General features: G+C 37.3%; 1 protein-coding gene across 2 annotated transcripts in view; it reads right to left on the bottom strand.

Moving 5' to 3' along the window:
• The window catches only part of DMXL1 (Dmx like 1), a gene marked incomplete at its 5' end in the record, with an annotated part of 135,618 nt that extends 122,573 nt beyond the window's left edge, over positions 1-13,045 (bottom strand). For both annotated transcript variants that reach the window (XM_079701865.1, XM_079701864.1), the window contains one exon: positions 12,959-13,045. In XM_079701865.1, coding sequence (XP_079557991.1) covers positions 12,959-13,045 — 87 coding nt within the window. The remainder of the gene's footprint in view (positions 1-12,958) is intronic.
• Between the last annotated feature and the right edge of the window lie 6,033 nt (positions 13,046-19,078).

Genomic DNA, 19,078 nt, shown 5'->3' on the forward strand with positions numbered 1-19,078 from the left:
TAGATCACAGGAGTTTCTTCCATTTAAGAGTACGTGGCTGTCGTCCTACAAATTACATGCGCATAATTCTGAAAATAAAATATCTATCACAAACTGTTTTCCATCCTAAGTTCTTAAAATTTTAGTAATTCTTTACTTTCTCATCACTTTTGCACATATACATACACCTTACTTAATGTAAATATTATACTTTATACTTCATGACCGTAATTCCTACCAAAGCCACAATGGTTCTGTACAAGCTACCAAAAAATATTAGAAAAGGGACTTGAAAGAACATACAAATAAATCTGCTCACATTACCAACAAGAAAATGAGGCCTAAATCGGCTGACAACTTCTTAGTGGCAGAGTGGGCTTGAGAACTCTGATCTCTTGATTTTTGATCTAGTGCTATTTTGATGGCAGAACAGGAACTTCCCTAATTAAGCATGCTTGTCTGGAATTTTCCTAAGAGGAATTAGGGGAAATCAAGCCTGTTTCTACTAGTGTCACACAGTGGAAAAAACTGGCTCAGTAAACAAACAAAAAACCTCATGATGGTCTGCTCACCTAGGTGTAAATATCCACAATAGGATCATAAGGCTTGTCACGAGACCAACAGCCAGAATAAATTCCAAAAACTAATTTATGAAAAATGTCATTAACAATACTCTAAAATACCTTAATATTTTAGAAACTGATTTTCTCCTGAATATTAAATTTTGATAAAATACTGATTGCCGCTCTTTACCAAAATACTGTATTAAATTTGGAATGTTTACAATGTAGATTTCCTCATCACTAAACAAAATTTTTTCAGTTTCCATTAACTAGAATATATATATATATATTTTAAAAAATGTGTTCATAACTTTGCCTTCTTTTTGTTTACCTGCAATTATCTATCTACTTACAGATATTGTGTTGCACCTATTTTTGTCAATCAGGACTCTAAGTTTTCCTGAATTAAGTCTACATGAATCCTGAAGTACCTCACAAAATTACTGTTTAATTCAACAAGTATTAAACATTTATAAACTTGATAAATGCAAAGTTACCTCAGAAATAAACATCTATCCCTATAGAAAGATGCCAACTTATAATACAAATAAACCTTGATCATTCAAAGACTTATCAGTTCTGGATTACCCTTGTTCTTTTGCTGCTGCTATTATACTATCACTGCCTGTCAGTTAATTTTTCCTTAGTGACGGTACTAGAAGGTGCAAAGCTATCTATCCCTAGTTTTGGTAAACTTTAAATTGAATAAAAATGATTGATCTTCATCTGGAATATTTCTGTCATTCAGTCCTCACTTTCTTCTTTCAGAGTTATAACTAATGGATGGCAATAAACTGGTAAATGGGGAAAAAAAAAAAGAATATAACCAACTGCAGTTCACACTTCATCAGTTGACTATTATCCTTGGGGCTTATAATAAAAAAACCTCCTGGTTTTCTTGACTACAGAATTTTAATTTTTATAGTTTATTTGACTGTATAATTAATTAAATATAAAATGCATTAAAGGCTCAAACTATATTTGTGTTTTGTTCCATTTCTTAATCATTTTCAAGAGTGTATAAACATCTCCTTAAAAATCCTGCTGTGCACAGAATACTGGTTGAATAAACTGTGGTACATAGCCACGATGGAGTATTAAACAGCTATAAAAAGAATGAGGAAGAAATCTATGAACTGACTTGGAGTGATTTCTAGGGGATATTATAAAGTGGAAAAAAAAAAAGTAGAAAAGAGCACATATGGCAATTTTTTGTGTGTAAGGAACAAGGAAAATAAAATACATGTACCTGGCTTGCTACAAAAAGGAACAATGGGAGAATAAAACTAGGGAAAAATGAAGTTGGATACCTACAAAGGGGGAGAAGATGGAGTGGAAGCAAAGAATAACACTTCTGAGTATAACTTTTTATATACTTACGACTTCTTTTTAAAATTGAAGTATAACTGACCTACAGCACTCTGTTAGTTCCAGGTGCACAACACCGTGATTCTACATTTCCATACATTATGAAGTGATCATCATTAAGTCTAGTTAGCATGTGTCACCATACAAAGGTATTACAGTATTATTGACTATATTCCCCATGCTCTACATTTAATCCCCATGACTCATTTATTTTGTAAATGGAAGTTTCTATTTCTTGATCTCCCTTACCTATTTCACTTATCCCTCCCACCTCCCCCTTCCCTCCCCTGTGGCAACCAAGTTTGTCCTCTGTGTCTATGAGTCTGTTACTGTTCTGCTGTTTGTTCATTTGTTTTGTTTTCTTAGATTCCACATATAAGTGAAATCATACGGTATTTGTCTTTGTCTGACTTACTTCACTTAGCATAATACCCTCCAGGTCCACACATATTATCACAAATGGCAAGATTTCACTCTTTCTTTATGGCTGAGGAATATTCTACTGTGTGTGTATACATGTATACACACACACACACACCTTTATCCATTCATCTACCAGTGGACACTAGTTATGACTTTTGAAACATGTTAATGTCATACATATTCAAAAAATTGATTTAAATCAATCAGAATGGGGGGGAGGTGAAACAAAGGAACTAAGTACATTTCAAACAAATACTCTATCTACACTGAAAGAAAGAAGGCAGAAAGGAACTAAGTAACTTATGAACACAGAATTTGACTATATGTTTGCAGCCTTGGAGAGTGAGAAGGAAAAAACTAGTCTTCCTCCCGTGTTTCTCCTTTGCTCTCACATTATGACCACATTCACAACACTTCTGACACCAGATGTGTGGGGGTTTTAATCACACCAAGCAAGCAATTCTGTGACACCAACTGAGTATCCTACAATTTAACTCAGTCCTGACACTATCTACCTGGAGATAGCATCAGATCCCACAAGTTAAGGGCTCAGCCTTAACTGAGACTGCCCTCCACTTCAGATGCTAATCACAAGTAGTAGGTCCTCAGATTACCCACAACTTCTGTCCCAGTCAAAGGTTCCCATGACCTCTTCCCCCTTGGATTTGTTTGCTAAAACAGTGCAGAGAACTCAGGGAAACACTTATGTTTACCAGTGTGATAAAGGATACAGATAAACAGCCAGAAAAAGAGATGGGGGCGGGGAGGGGGGCACTTTTTTGTGCTTTCCTCTATCTTTCATTCACTGTAGTCATCTGAGCCTATTTTTTCTTTTTGGCAGGGCCAAATGCGAAGTGCTTTTCACTGGTATCCCATTTAATCCTCACAACAAATCCTGTGAGATATTTACTATAATCAATCCATTTTACTGATAAGGAAACTCGAACTTAGATTGAGTAATTGGCTCAAGTCTCAGAGCTAGTATCAGACACAAATGAGACTGAAAGCAAGTTATAACTAATGGGAAAGAACATACTCTTACTCCTTCTGCTATGCTGCCATACAATGCCTTATAAATAAACATGATGTGAATTTAATAACTGTTCCCTAATTTCTTCCTATAATTAAAAATGACTTCTTTGGATGTAAAGCAACCAGAATTCCCATAACTGCTGATACAAATGTAAAATAAAATGGTACCACTACTTTGGAAAGCTAAACACAGGCACACTCAATGATCCAGCAATTCTACCTCTATGTTTATACCCAACAGAAATGTGTCTATATGTACACTAAGAGACATGTACAAGAACATTCATAGCTATTCATAAAAGCTCCGAAGCAGAACGAACTCAAACATATAATAGAATGCATAAATAAACTGTAGTATATATATTTTAAATGGATAGCCATCAAGGACCTACTGTATAGTACAGGGAACTCTGCTCAATATTCTGTAACAACCTAATTGGGAGAACAATGTGAAAAAGAATAGATACTTATAACTGAATCACTTTGTTGTACACCTGAAACTAACACAACATTGTTAATCAACTGTACTCCAATGTAAAATAAAAAGTTAAAAAAAAATACTGCAGTATAATCATACAATGGAATACTATAAAACAATGGTTCTCAAACTCTCTGGTTTCAGTAATCCTTTGTACACTTAAGAAAATACTGGGCTTCCCTGGTGGCGCAGTGGTTGAGAGTCCGCCTGCCGATGCAGGGGACACGGGTTCGTGCCCCGGTCTGGGAGGATCCCACATGCCGCGGACCGGCTGGGTCCGTGAGCCATGGCCGCTGAGCCTGCGCGTCCAGAGCCTGTGCTCCGCAACGGGAGAGGCCACAACAGGGAGAGGCCCGTGTACCGCAAAAAAAAAAAAAAAAAAGAAAATACTGAGGATAACCACCCTAGCTTCCCCCTCCCCAAGAGCTTTAGTTTGTGTGGGTTATCACTATCAATATTTACTCTTTTACAAAACTGAGAAAATATAATACACTCATTGATAAGGTAATCAAAACTTCCCAACAAATAAAAGCCCAGGACCAGTTGGCTTTACCAGTGAATTCTACCAAACATTTAAAGAATAATTAACACCAATCCTTCTCAAACCCTTCCAAAAAACTGAAGAGGCCATTTAACAAGGTCAACATTACCGTTATACCAAAGCTACACGAGGCGCTATAAGAAAAGAAAATTATAGGCCAATTTCCCTGATGAATATAGATGCAAAAATCTTCAACAAAATACTAGCAAACTGATTTCAAGAGCACATTAAAAAGATCTTATACCATAATCAAGTGGGATTTACCCCTGGGATGCAAGGATGGTTCCATAAAGGCCATATATGACAAGCTTATAGCTAATATACTCAATGATAAAAAGCTAAAAGCTTTCCTCTAAGATCAGGAAAAAGACAAGGATGCACACACTCCCACCGATTCTATTCAACATAATATTGTAAGTCCTACCAGAGCAATTAGGCAAGAAAACGAAATAAAAGGCATTCGAATCAGAAAGGAAGATGTAAAATTGTCTGTTTGCAGAAGACAAGATATTACATATAGAAACCCTAAAGACTCCACCAAAAAACTGTTAGAACTAATAAATGAACTCAGCAAAATTGCAGAATACAAAATCAACATACAAAAATCAACTGCATTTCTATATGCTAACAATAAACTATTTGAAAAAGAAATTAAGAAAATCCAATTTATAATAGCATCAAAAAGAATAAAATACTTAAGAATAAATACAACCAAGATGAAAAGTCTTATACACAGAAAACTATAAGACATTGATTAAAGAAACTGACAACACAAATAAATGAAAAGACATCTTCTGTTCTTGGACTGGAAGAATTAATATTGTTGAAATGTCCATACTACACAAAAACATCTATAGATTCAATGTAATCTCTATCAAAATTCCAGTGGCATTTTTCACATAGGGAAAAAAAAATTCTAAAATTCACATGGAACCACAGAAGACCCCAAATAGCCAAAGCAATCTTAAAGAAAAAATAAGCTGGAAACATCACATTTCCTTATTTCAAACTATGTTGCAAAGCTATAAAAATCAAAACAGTATGGTATTGGCATAAAAAACAGACACATAGGCCAAAGGAACAGAATCATGAGCCCAGACATAACCCACACATATATGGTCAACTAATCTTTGACAAAGGTGCCAAGAATATACAAAAGAGAAATGATAGTTTCTTCAATAAATTGATGCTGGGAAAACTGTATATCCACATACAAAAGAATAAAATTGGACCCTTGTCTTACATCACACACAGAAATCAACTCAAAAATGGATTAAAAACTTAAACCTAAAACCTGAAACCACAAAACTCCTAGAAGAAAACATAGGGAAAAAGGCCCTTGACAATTAGTGATGACTTTTTGGACACCAAAAGCACAAGCAACAAAAGCAGTAATAAATAAGTAAGACTATATTAAAATGAAAAGCTTCTGCACAGCAAAAGAAACCACCAACAAAATGAAAAGGCAACCTAAAAATGGGAGAAAATATTTGCAAACCTTATCTGATAAAAGGTTAATCTCTAGGGCTTCCCTGGTGGCGCAGTGGTTGAGAGTCCGCCTGCTGATGCAGGGGACACGGATTCGTGCCTGGGTCCGGGAAGATCCCACATGCTGTGGAGCGACTAGGCCCGTGAGCCATGGCCGCTGAGCCTGCACGTCTGGAGCCTGTGCTCTGCAACGGGAGAGGCCACAACAGTGAGAGGCCCGCATACCGCAAAAAAAAAAAAAAAAAAAAAGTTAATATCTAAAATATATAAGGAACTCATATAACTCAATACCAGAAATGAACAATCCAATTAAAAATGGGCAGAAGACTCAGATATTTTTTCAAAGAAGACGTACAAATGGCCAACAGGTACATGAAAAGATGTTCAACATCACTGCTCATCAGGGAAATGCCAATCAAAACTGGATGAGATATCACTTCATACCCATTAGGATGCTATCAACAAAAAGATAATAGATAAGTGTTGGTGAAGATGTGAAGAAAGGGAGTCTTTGTGCACTTTTGGTGTGAATGTAGATTGGCACAGCCACTGTAAAAAACAGTATGGAAGGGCTTCCCTGGTGGCGCAGTGGTTGAGAGTCCGCCTGCCGATGCAGGGGATACGGGTTCGTGCCCCGGTCTGGGAAGATCCCACATGCCGCGGAGCGGCTGGGCCCGTGAGCCATGGCCGCTGAGCCTGCGCGTCCGGAGCCTGTGCTCTGCAACGGGAGTGGCCACAACAGTGAGAGGCCCGCGTACCACAAAAAAAAATAAAAAAATAAAAAAAAACAGTATGGAAGAGTCCTGAAAAAATTAAAAGCAGAACTACCATATATTCCACCAATCCAACTTCTAGGATTATATCCAAAGGTGATGAAATCACTGTAAGAGATATCTGCACTCCCATATTCATTTCAGCATTGTTCACAACAGCCAAGATATGGAAACAACCTAAGTGTCCATCAGTGAATGAATGGATAAAGAAAATATGTTTTACACACACACACACACACACAAACACAAAAGAATACTATTCAGTCATAAAAAAGAAGAAAATTCTGCCACTTGTGACAACCTTGCGGGCATTAGGCTAAGTCAGACAGAGAAAGACAAATAATGTACATATGTATTCCACTTATATGTGGAATATAAAAACATTGTACTAATAGAAACATTGTACTAACAGAATAGAATGGTGGTTGCCAGGGGCTATGGATGGGGGAAATGGGAGATGTTGGTCAAAGGATACAAACTTTCAGTTATAAGATGAATAAGTTCCAGGGATCTAATGTACGGCGTGGTGACTATAGTTAACAATATTGTATTGTACAGTTGCAAGTTGCTATTAGAATAAAGCTTTAATGTTCTCATCATAACAACAACAAAAGGGTAATTATGTGAGTTAAAGGATATGTTAACTAACCTTATTGTGGTAAAGATTTCACACTATATATGTGTATCAAATCATCACACTGCACACCTTAAACTTACACAATGTTCATGTAAACTGTATGTCAATAAAGCTTGGGGGGAAAAAATAGAGAGATGAATCTGTACAGAAAATTCAAACTGGATATCATGCAAAAATCACTTGAAATAAACATATCTTCTTATGGATATTTTTAATAGATTATTAAAATTAATTCAATCTCTAGAGTTTATACAACATGGTGAGTTAATAAGCATGGAAATACACCAAACGAAACCAGGAAAACAAACTTTAATTCAAAATGGGCTCTGCACCCAAAGTTCATAGCAGCACTATTTACAACAGCCAAGACATGGAAGCAACCTAAGTGTCCATCAACAGATGAATGGATAAAGATGTGGTATATATATACAATGGAATATTACTCAGACATAAAAAAGAATGAAATATTGCCATTTGCAGTGACATGAATGGACCTAGAGAATATCATACTAAGTGAAGTCATAGAGAGAAAGACAAATATTGTATGATATTACTTATGTGTGTAATCTAAAAAATAATACAAATGAATCCATATATAAAACAGAAACAGACTCACAGACATAGGAAACAAGCTTATGGTTACCAAAGGCAAAAGGGAGGGGGGCAAGTGATAAATTAGGAGTATGGAATTAACAGATACAAACTACTATACATAAAACAGATAAGCAAAAGGATTTACTATAATACAGGGAACAATATTCTTGTAATAACCTATAATAGAACATAATCATATGTATGTGTGTGTGTGTATACACACACACACACACACACGCACACACATATCTCCAAATCACTTTGCTGGACACCTGAAACCAACACAGTATTATGAATCAACTGTACTTCAATTTTAAAAGTCAATCAATGTAAGTCACACATAAACAAAATAAAGAAGAAAAATAAACAAAATGGGCTGTGTGTGATTTTAAAATAATCCATCTTTACTAAATTCGTAAATAAAAATAACCCATCTACCTGGTTTTAAATAAAAACCTAAGATGTAATACTATACATAACATTCTAAACCAAAATCTAAAACTAGTTTTATAGATTTTTTCCAAAATAAATTGTTCTGAAACATTCATTTCAAGGTGCCCTATTACTATCAAAACAATAAGAACAGCACTGGTTTATCAAATAAATTGCCACACTACCTAAGCTTCAAAATTAATATGTACATATTGTAATTGGTACACTAGCTGCTTCTGTCAAAAGATCTGTAATCAGAATAACCTATTACTAAGCAACGAAAATTAAATTGAGAAATGAAAATCCTTTTACTAGGCATATATAATATTGGGTTTACTAACTTTGAGACCAAACAAGGTGCAAAGAAAGAACTGAGTTCATATGTGTGCTTTCAAGCATACAACTGAAACATGATTTTTAACTTTAAATTTGGCAGACAACCTTCTCCAATATTCAAAAATTACCCAAGGCTGCAACAGTCAGCATTCTAATTTGGAAATCCTGTGATTTCTGTACAACACTTAGACTTCCTGTTTTCACTGTTTTGTTTTAACCAACCACACCAGGTAAATATCCCAAAGAATTTCTTCCTGGTATACTTCCTGGTTAAATGAGTTATGTTTGGCATGTTGTAATTAACATTATTCTCATTTTTTTAAACACAACATTAAGAATTCGTATTACTTCAATAATTTTAAAGGTACGTTAATACTATTTAAAACATAAAATTTTTAAATAGGCTAAATATTTAAAAAGAAGTCCAATTTGTACTCGTAATAGCATATGAGCACCACAAAAATCATTCTCTTTCTCCAGATACAAACAGTATCAAACTTTCCCCTCCTGTATCTCTCCATCCACAAACATTAACGTGCTTCTCCAAAAAAAGAACCTCCTATAAAGGTTTCCCTACAGTGAACAAAACAAAAAGTTAAACTCAAGGATGCTTACTATTACAGAAAGAAGGAGAATGCTAATTCAGCCTCCATTTCTCTACCAACACCCAGATAGCTGCAGTCAGTCTTTTGACTTCTAATCTGGGTCCCCTTGGCTGGGAACACAGAGTTGTCTAATACAAAAGGGAGTCCGGAGTTATTACGTGTTTGTTATCCCTCGTATAACAAAGGCATTTAAATTCCAAACTAGAGACAACAAGTCCTAAATATTAACACAATCTGTCTCTTGGAAATTATCTCCCTTTCCATTTCAGTAAAAACACAATTTCAACACCAAGTATGGATAATCTATTGTATATTAAAGCACATGTCACTAGCATGCACAGAAACATTAGAAAATCCAGATTCTAACTAACTATGCCTGTTTTTAACTTACTATTTGTCTTTTACAAATAAAATTTTTATTCTAAAAACAAAAGTTGTCAACAGATCAGGACCAGGTTGCTCATATACTTTCGCTCTAAAGACAGTATGAAATTAACAAGGGAAAAGGAGTGAGAGAAAAATTCATATAAATAAAGAAAAATTCAAGAATTTTTGCTTTAGATATCTGAAATCTCTCCTGGTTACTCACCTGATATTTATGGCAAAATGCGTAATAAATGACTTTGGAAAAAAATTTTTAAACTTTAATTGAAGTATTTTATTTGGACTCAAATCTAAATTATTAAAAACATTTTTTAAAAAACACAATTTTTAATTATATAGCAATAAGCCTTCTTTATCTATTAGTCATCAATTCAACCAGTATTTATCAAGCACTTTTTATGTGCTATGCATTATAATGAGTTTAGCCTTTATAATAACTGACATTTTTAAGGGTTTCACAGGTACTAAGCAATGAACTTAGCACTTTCTCATGTAACAACCCTATGAATAAGTTCTTTAGCCCCACTTTACAGATAAGAAAAAAAGAAATTCAAAGAATGTAAAAGAACTTGCCCACGGATACATAACTAACTATAAGGACTAAGTTGGAAATCAAATTCAGGTAATGACTCTACTATTAGGTGACACCAGTACTTCAATCACTGTTCCAGGCACTCACAATGAAACTGTGGAAGACATACACAAGGCAAGACAGGTCACTAATGTAATGAAAGTGCAAATAAAGTGCTTTGAAAGTATAAGAGAAAAGGTCACTGCCTACTAGAAGCTTTCTTATTAAGAGAAAAGTCAAAATTGTTTGATGCCAGTTTAAGTAGTAAAAAAGTATCTAATACTTACATATACTAACTATATTAGTAATTTCATATTTTAAAATCAAGAATCCATGAGAAATGGCACTCAATTTCATTTCAATTTAAAACCTATCAGACTGTATTCAGAAAACAGGATCTCATCTCTTGTAATCTTTCAAAACAAGAACAAATAAGTTATCTGCAAACATGCAAAGAGATGAATTACGAATGTAAAGTCTGTCTTTAGAGAAGGCATAATGTAACAGGACAAACAAAGTAATTCTTCAAGTGGGCCTGCAAGAGGAAGATTTCACGTCCCTAGCTCAAGTAAAACTGGAATTTGGAGAGAGTTTTTTAGTCTGCACATACCATCTACCATTAATGTTTGCTCTCTTTCTATGAAAAGAAAAAGAAGCCAAAATCAAAAGAGGTTAAAAACAAAATTCAAGGAGTAAACAACAGATTCTACATTTTAGCAAAGACAGTAATTTCAAGAGAGATAAATTTAAGATGTACATAGTGTCCAGTAGACTGAGGGCAAGAAACTTGGTTTATAACGGAATATCAATTTAATGTTAGAGAGTCAGGGATGGATTAGCTGCAAAGGAAAAAAGGTGATTGTTAATAAACTATCACCAAAATTATAGAGACCTGGGATCTCTTTAGACTAAATAACAACAAAATGTTTATTTTTACCTTTATTTACTGGACTGATTCCTGAGATCTGGAAGAAATCTACAGTAGGCTTGGTGGGAGATGATTAAAGCCTGGTCTATCGAAACAGACTCTAAAATTCAGTAGAACTGTGCAACAAGCTACATGATGGTGTAGGATAGCCTTATCTTTGGTACATTAACTCATCTCTCCTTTAAAATAACAGAAGCATTCACCAAGATTTTATATACACTTAGAAGGATCATCTAGATGTATAAATAGGCCATCATATTGTATATGCTTTGAAGTTCATACCACTGCTTACACAGATTCTGAATGCCTTCTCAGAAAAAGCTGTTAGAACTTACATTTGAGGAAGCACTCATATAATTTTAGGAGATGGCAGAGAATGTAATGTTACCATCCTATAATCTCCCACTAGCAAAATCTTCTTAGGATGATCTTTATTTTCTAAATAGCAAGAGCAGTGAGCAATGTTCAACTGCAGGGAGACTATGGTTGCCCACTGAGACCCTCAGAGTTCACTCTCCTCTTGAGCATTGAGGCGAGGTCAACATTTAGAATTAGAATCTCTAAAACTGCTAGTGTCAAGTGCAAGTTAAGGTGTGTATGAGTCACTCTACAGTGGAGGTACAGACTCTATTCGAAAGCAAAGTACTTGGTTGGCAGAGATCTAAAAGCACAATTCAGGTATTAAATGCCTACACCATGTTAAATAATGACTACTATTTTTTTCCTATTATTTATTCCGACTGATAAAGATGACAAAAAAAAGTCAAAATCGTTTGAGAAGAAAACCTGGGGCATCTATTAAGGTGTTTATTTTGTTTCACTTTTTTATGCAAAATTAAGTTTTAATCACAACTAAGAGATAGCTATTCAACTTGTAGCAAAAAGCATGAGCGCTATACATATATTCAGATATAGGCTATCATGTGCAATACTGACTTATAGCTTGAAATTATTATAAAAACTATACTTAATTCTTTTTAAAAAAACGCTATAGTTAAGGCAGAAAATGTCAATATGCTAGTAAGTAGCAAAAGTTTGGGGCCCTCTTCCTTTCACTATCTGGGGAAAACAAATGAAAAACAAGACACTTTCATTTAAACTTTAACCTGGAATTACCACTACACACCAAAGAGGAATTTTACTGAGAAACAGTAATACAACTTTTAGTAATTAATGTGAACAATCTAAAATAAATATAAACCTCCCAGGACTACTGAACTGTTACATATGGAATTCAAAGGATGGCAGGAGTGAACCATTTACGAAAAACAGTTTTCTCTTTCCAAAGTTATTCCCAGTGAATTTAAAGGAAAATAAGTGAAAGGCACTGTTTTCACTCAGCGCTAGTTGTTGACAGCTACCTGTTTTTAAGACACCCACTCTTTTAAACTACAAAGACACTTGACCTAAACTTAGAGGAAGAAATGAATCCAATCCCAACTATTCCTCAACTTGACAATTAGAGCCTATGGAGTGGGGCAATAAAAAGCCCACACACACATTACACACCAACGATTCTCGGATAAACGATTTTAGTAAACCTCCCCAGCCCAACGACGTCAGATTAAAAACTTTAAAAATCCTACAAAACATTTTAACTTCCGAGTTTAGCCTCTGTACGTTAAGTAACTCAATGACCGAAGCGTTATTGTCCCCTTCGTTCTCAAAGGCCAGTTCCGCCGGCCCTAAGGAGCTGGGACCTCCGTAGGGGACACCCCGCGAGGGCGACGAGGCTTTCTCGGCCTCTGCCCGTCACTCTGGGCCGAGCCCGGCTGACTCAGGGGCGCGGACTCGCAACGGGCGACGCGGGAGCCTCCCTCACTCACCGTGAAGCGCTGGTCGCCGACGCTGCCCACGGAGAAGCAGTGGTCGCCGGGGTTCACAGCCCCGGTCAGCACCTGGTGCAGGTTCATGTCGGCGCCTTAATCCAGCAACGGATGTCGCGTCCGGCTCATGCCCGGGGTCAGCGGCCGCTTCCCTCCCTCTTTCCCTCACGGGCGGCGGCCGCTCTTGGGAGGAGACGACGGCAGCGCCAGGCGCCAGGAGCGGGAGCCGCTCAGCTGCGGCCCGCAGCTCATCCCGAGCCCCCGCGGGCGAGGCCCGGAGGGGGCGCACCGGCGAGCGGGCGGAGCGCCGCGCTCGTCCGCGCACCTGTCACAACCCGCGCGGGCCCAGGTGAAACTCGGGGTCGACCCAGCGGCCGCGACCCCGGGCCGACTCACCGGCCAGGAGGGACACGCCGTCCACAACACTTCCTCTGGCTTCTCGGTGGCTGGCCCGGACCGAACCCAAGTGGCGCAAGCAGCACCCGCTCGTCCTCGCCCCCCTGACCTGACTCTTCCCTGCTCCGGAGCCGGCCACCCCCACTGCCCTCGGCGGCTCTCTACGCGTCGCTAGGTCCCGTTGGCGGAAATATCGCGAGATTCTCGCGGCGAAAAGGAACACTGCGGTAAAGGGTTTACTTTTTTACCACAGTGGACAGAACGGCAAGTGGAAAGCGCCTCTTCGCGTGAGATGTTGGCCAATCCAGAGAGCCAGTCCACCTAAGGCTCCGCCCACTGCTGAGGACAGACCAATCTCTTTGAGGCTTGTGAGAGACGGTGTGCGTTTGAATGTTGAACGTAAGGAACCTAGTAAAAACCTAAAGAGCCTTGGAAGCGGTATGTGTTGTCAAATTATGCTTTAGCTTAGGGCTTAATCTGACTGTTGGGCCAGAAAGCTTAAAAGGGAGAAGTGCATTATAAATGCAGTTGCGGTGTCTTCGGTCCTGGTAAAGACTACAAGCCCCAACAAGCACCGCTCCCCTAGGAGTCCCGCGAATACTCCAAGTGAATGTGAACCCTGCAGTGTCTCTGTCCCCGCGCAATGGTTACCCCGGCCCGACGCGCGTTTCCCGTTCGCTAAAAAGGAAAATTTTGAAAGGTTTAAACATTTGACAAGTACTAAAATGAAGGGTTTTCACCAATGTTTAACTTAACATTCGTTTTGAAGTAGTGCTGATAACAGTACTGCACCAGCCCTGCGTTGAGCTGTTTTGGAAAAACCTAAGAATTCCAGAATGTTTAGTGTCACAGTCTCAACTGTGAGATTCAACTCTAATTGTATTTTTTTTTTTTTTTTTTTTTTCCCGGTATGCAGGCTTTTCACTGTTGTGGCCTCTCCCGTTGCGGAGCACAGGCTCACGGACGCACAGGCTCAGCGGCCATGGCTCACGGACCCAGCCTATCCGCAGCATGTGGGATCTTCCTGGACCGGGGCACGAACCCGCGTCCCCTGCATCGGCAGGCGGACTCTCAACCACTGCGCCACCAGGGAAGCCCCTCTAATTGTATTTTAACACAAGTTTTGTATTATTATTGATAAACATCTGTTTATGTCTCCTCCCAGGTACCCTCTTAGGGACAAACTGTCCTGTATCCCAAGTGTCTAGCGCAGTGCCCTTTCCAACCTAGGTGTTCAGAAAATGTTAAATGAGTGAATGTAAATAGGAACTACCCACCAAAAATAAAAGTAGTTTTAAAAAAAAAAAATTGCTGAACTGATTTTGATTTTTATACCCTTTTCTTGTGGTCAAAAAACAAAAAACAGAAAGCAAAACAAACAACCCCCCAAAAAGTTCACACTATTACTTGGATAGGAGGAGTACTGGTAATTTTATTTCCTTTTGCTTTCCCTAAGTTTTCTGCAGTGTACATATACTTCGTTTAGCAATAAAAAAAAGTTACTTAAAAAATAAGTTTAAGAAAAGAATCTAAAAATTAGTGGATATATGTATAACAGATATACCTTGCTGTACAGCAGAAACTAATGCAATATTGTGAATCAACTCTAATAAAAACTTTTTAAAGAATAAATTTAAGAGCCATCTCCCTTTTTTTAATTTGAAAGATGTAAATGAATTGCATTATTTATCCCAGCCTCCTCATAAAAATGAGGGATTTAAAACTTAACTTGTCTTAAAAAAAAAAAAACCTATTTTATTGACGTCTAACATACTTACGGTTTAATTTGCGTTTTAATTATTAATTCAGATTTTATTTTAAATGACTTTAACTTAATTTTATATTTTAGATCTTAAATTAAGATTTTTCTATATTCCACATAAATTCTGTGTATAGACCAAAGTTTAACATGTTTACTCATTCTATTCTGCCTATCTTTTGGTTTTGAAGGGCATACTGTTTAGCAGAATAAAAGAAACTAAGGGACCTAGTAGTTAGAAAATCTGAGATCTACTCCTGATCTGTCGTTTGCTGTGTGACCATGGAAAATGTCTCGTAAACTTTGTTTTCTTCATCTGTAAAATTAACAAGTTTAACCTGATTATCAACACATTTTGCTTGGCATTTTTATTCCTGATAAACATGTTAGTTTTTTTTTTTATTCAAACAGAAAGTCACAAAAATTATAATCATCCTCCTCAGTTCACTCAGTCCCATGTAATTAATTTTTTTTCATCTTGATCTTTTGTTAGCACTTTTATGAATTCATCAGTTTTCCATTAGAGTTCTGAAAATGCTTATTCATTCAGTTCAGCAGTATAGTCAGTTACCAGAAACCTGTACTTGTCAGAGTCTTTTCCATGAATTCCTTGAAGATGAAACCCTTTTATAGGAACATTTTTGCAAAAGCATCAGAGTACACCCAGAACTGTCTGTAAATGACAAAAGACTTAAAAATGACCATGGTTAAAGATTTGATGAAAGTTCATAGTAATGCAATTTACAAGGAAATTTAGTTATCTGAGATATACATTTTAAAGTAATAACTAGAATTATGACTTATACCAGAACATATAAGATTTTTAGAAATTTCATGTAATGTCTGAAACATTTATATTAACATATTTCCATACAAACATCTGTTAGTGTTTATTAAATTCCTTCATCCTTGAAATAAACAAGAGTTTGACTCCTGGCCTAATCAGTCATTTAGACAAGTTGCTTAATCTCTTCATGCTTTACTTTCCTTATCTATAAAGTGGGGATAGTAATAGACTTTCTTCATACAATTATCATGAAGATTAAATGAGCACAGTGTTTAGCACATAGTCAGAATTCAATAGATGTTAGCTACTCATTATTATTATTATTAAATTAAATCTAACCTTTTGACATATACTTATTCCTTCTAAAGTTTTCCATATAGTGTCAAACCTCAGTCCAAACCAAATTTTCCAGTGATGTTTGAGATGCCACAAATGTTCTGAGGCCATCCCAGTCTGTATCCAAAACTATGGGACTACAGTACAACAACTAATGAAAAGTGAGGACATTCCTTTTACTCTTATTCAGAAAAAAATGCCCATTCAACAACCTATCTTTGATGTTTAGCAGATGAACTGTTTCAATGAAACAACTAAATCCTTTTACTATATCTATTTATTCCACTACAACTACAGCCTGCTGTCTGGTTTTATATAGTCCTTTAGCTGAGAATGTTTTTTACATTTTTAAATGGTTGAAAAAAATCAATAGAAGAAAAATATCTCATGATACATGAAAATTATATGAAATTCCCATGTCCATTAGTAAAATTTATTGGAACATAACAATGCATAGGCATTTAGATATTGTCTATAGCTGCTTTCACACTACAACTGCAGAGCTGAGTAGTTTCAACAGAGACTATATATCCTGCAAAGCAAAATATTTACTGTTTGGCCCATTAGAGAAAAAGTTTGCCGACCCCTGATGTATAGGAAGGATCCTCTACTGCTCTATGATCTATGAAATAGTTTTTGCTGTGCAGACTGGTTGTTGTACTGCATGACCACCCAGCTTAATTAGTAAAACATTTCATGTTGATGATTACACAAGCATCTTTAAATACATCTATTGTATCCCTGATTCCCCAATATTTATCATAGCACAGAGTAGATCCTCACTAATTGTTGAACCCTGAATATAGACAGGACCTGACTTACATATATATAAAAAGAGTCCCTGAAGAACTACCTTGGAGAAGTGGCCATAGACAATCCCTTTACTTTCAAACTGCTGCTCTTCATAGATCACCCTGTAATGTCACTCACCTCCCGCTTAACAAGGTTCTATTCAATCCTAAATCCAGTCCTGACTTCTTATGCAACTTGAGCATAACTCTGATCTTGTAGCAAAATTAGTAAGATAAGGAAATGGAAGAGATGGAGGTAAATTATGTCTTTCATCCTCCCTTCCCTGTCCCCTCTGCCCAAAGGCCACAAGTCCACCTCCTAACACAAAAAGACCAGGGGAATTCTTTTTTTTTTTTTTTTTTTTTTTTTTTTTGCGGTACGCGGGCCTCTCACCGCTGTGGTCTCTCCCGTTGCGGAGCACAGGCTCCGGATGCGCAGGCTCAGCGGCCATGGCTCACGGGCCCAGCCGCTCCGCGGCATATGGGATCCTCCCAGACCGGGGCACGAACCCGTATCCCCTGCATCGGCAGGCGGACTCTCAACCACTGCGCCACCAGGGAGGCCCACCAGGGGAATTCTTGAATCTAACTATTCCCTGAACTGTAATTGAATTTTGTTATCCTGTTCTTTGGATGCTCAAAGGCTATGTGCCTTTGTGGTTTTTCCCTTTAGTTTCTTTCATTCTTTTTTTCCCTGTAGTTTCTTTAGTTTTATTCTTCAGCTTTATTTCTAAGAAATAAAAGAGGAAGGATGGGTCTGAAAAAGGAAGTCTTTTTTTAAATAAAATTTTGCCTTATTTTGCCTTATTGCTAGCAACAAAATCTCTTAGAAAACCAAAGTACTGTGGTTTTGGGGACTGGCAGGACAAAGGGATATGCTCTCTTCAGTGCTGGTCTTAAAGGGAAAGGGGACTTTTATCAGACTTGAGGGGTGGTTACAGTGTAAGGAAAAGCAAACAGGCTAAACTCTGAGATTTTTTTTGTGGGGGGAGGAGCATATAGGAAGTCAGCTCAGATGGAGAAGTAATCATGCCTCTTTCTCACTAGCTTATTTACTGACATCCCTGTCATTACCCTCCTCCCTGCCATCCTAAACTCATTAATATAAATCCCTTTCCTCCTAGGGCCTGTGCCAAGGGACCCACCAAGAGGGGCTTCCATCCCCACAGCCAACACCCAACAGATGAGGGAGGTCAGAAGAAAAGAGTTCCTAATCCTATAACAAAGGCTGAATCAGGGGGACTATGTTGCTGGAATTTCATGTAAGTATTCTGAACTCGTTATCTCACAAAAATAATGAGGATCTCTGAGCATCTAAGATATTGACTGCCCCAGAAGCCTGCCTGTATTGCCAACAGCAACCTTACTATAGCAAACTCCATCAAGAATGTTATAGGTTAAATAGATATTTGAGCAATGGTATAGGACCCTAGCCATTATTTATAATACTGTTACTATAGAAAAATTAATTCCAATACCTCTAATATTTGAAGATTAAATACTATTGGCCATTAAATACTATTGACTCACCCTCACTTGCTCAACTGGAGGGTTTTCCACCCATAAACAATTAAAGGGCAATTTTTTATAAAAGCTAGTGTTTATTAAACACCCGCTCTGCACTGTAATAGGTATTTTATTTATCTCATTTAAATCTCAACAACACTCTAAGGGTAAGATCTCTGTTTTACAAATGAAGAAACCTAAACTCAAAGAAATTAAATAACTTGCCCAAGGTCATATTGCCACTCAAAGATTTGAACTCAGATCTCTTGGGCTGCAAAGGCCCTTTAAGTGTTCTCCAAAGCCCCCTGAATCCCAAAGCGAATTCAGTCAGGGCCTACTATTTACTCCCTAGCTGGCAAGATAAGAAGAGACAGGACTTCTTTAAGTTGAGTCTTCAGTGATCAGCTGGTAAAAAGAACCATCTTCCCAAAACAATTTTCTCCTCCTTCCTCAAGATGGAAGGAAAGCTCACCTCCTTACCTTGACCCACGCCCAGACTATAAAGGGCAGGTTTTATCAAATGGTAAAATAAACATCTCCAACCA

This window comes from Hyperoodon ampullatus (assembly GCF_949752795.1).
Source record: "Hyperoodon ampullatus genome assembly, chromosome: 4".
NCBI lineage: Eukaryota > Metazoa > Chordata > Mammalia > Artiodactyla > Ziphiidae > Hyperoodon > Hyperoodon ampullatus.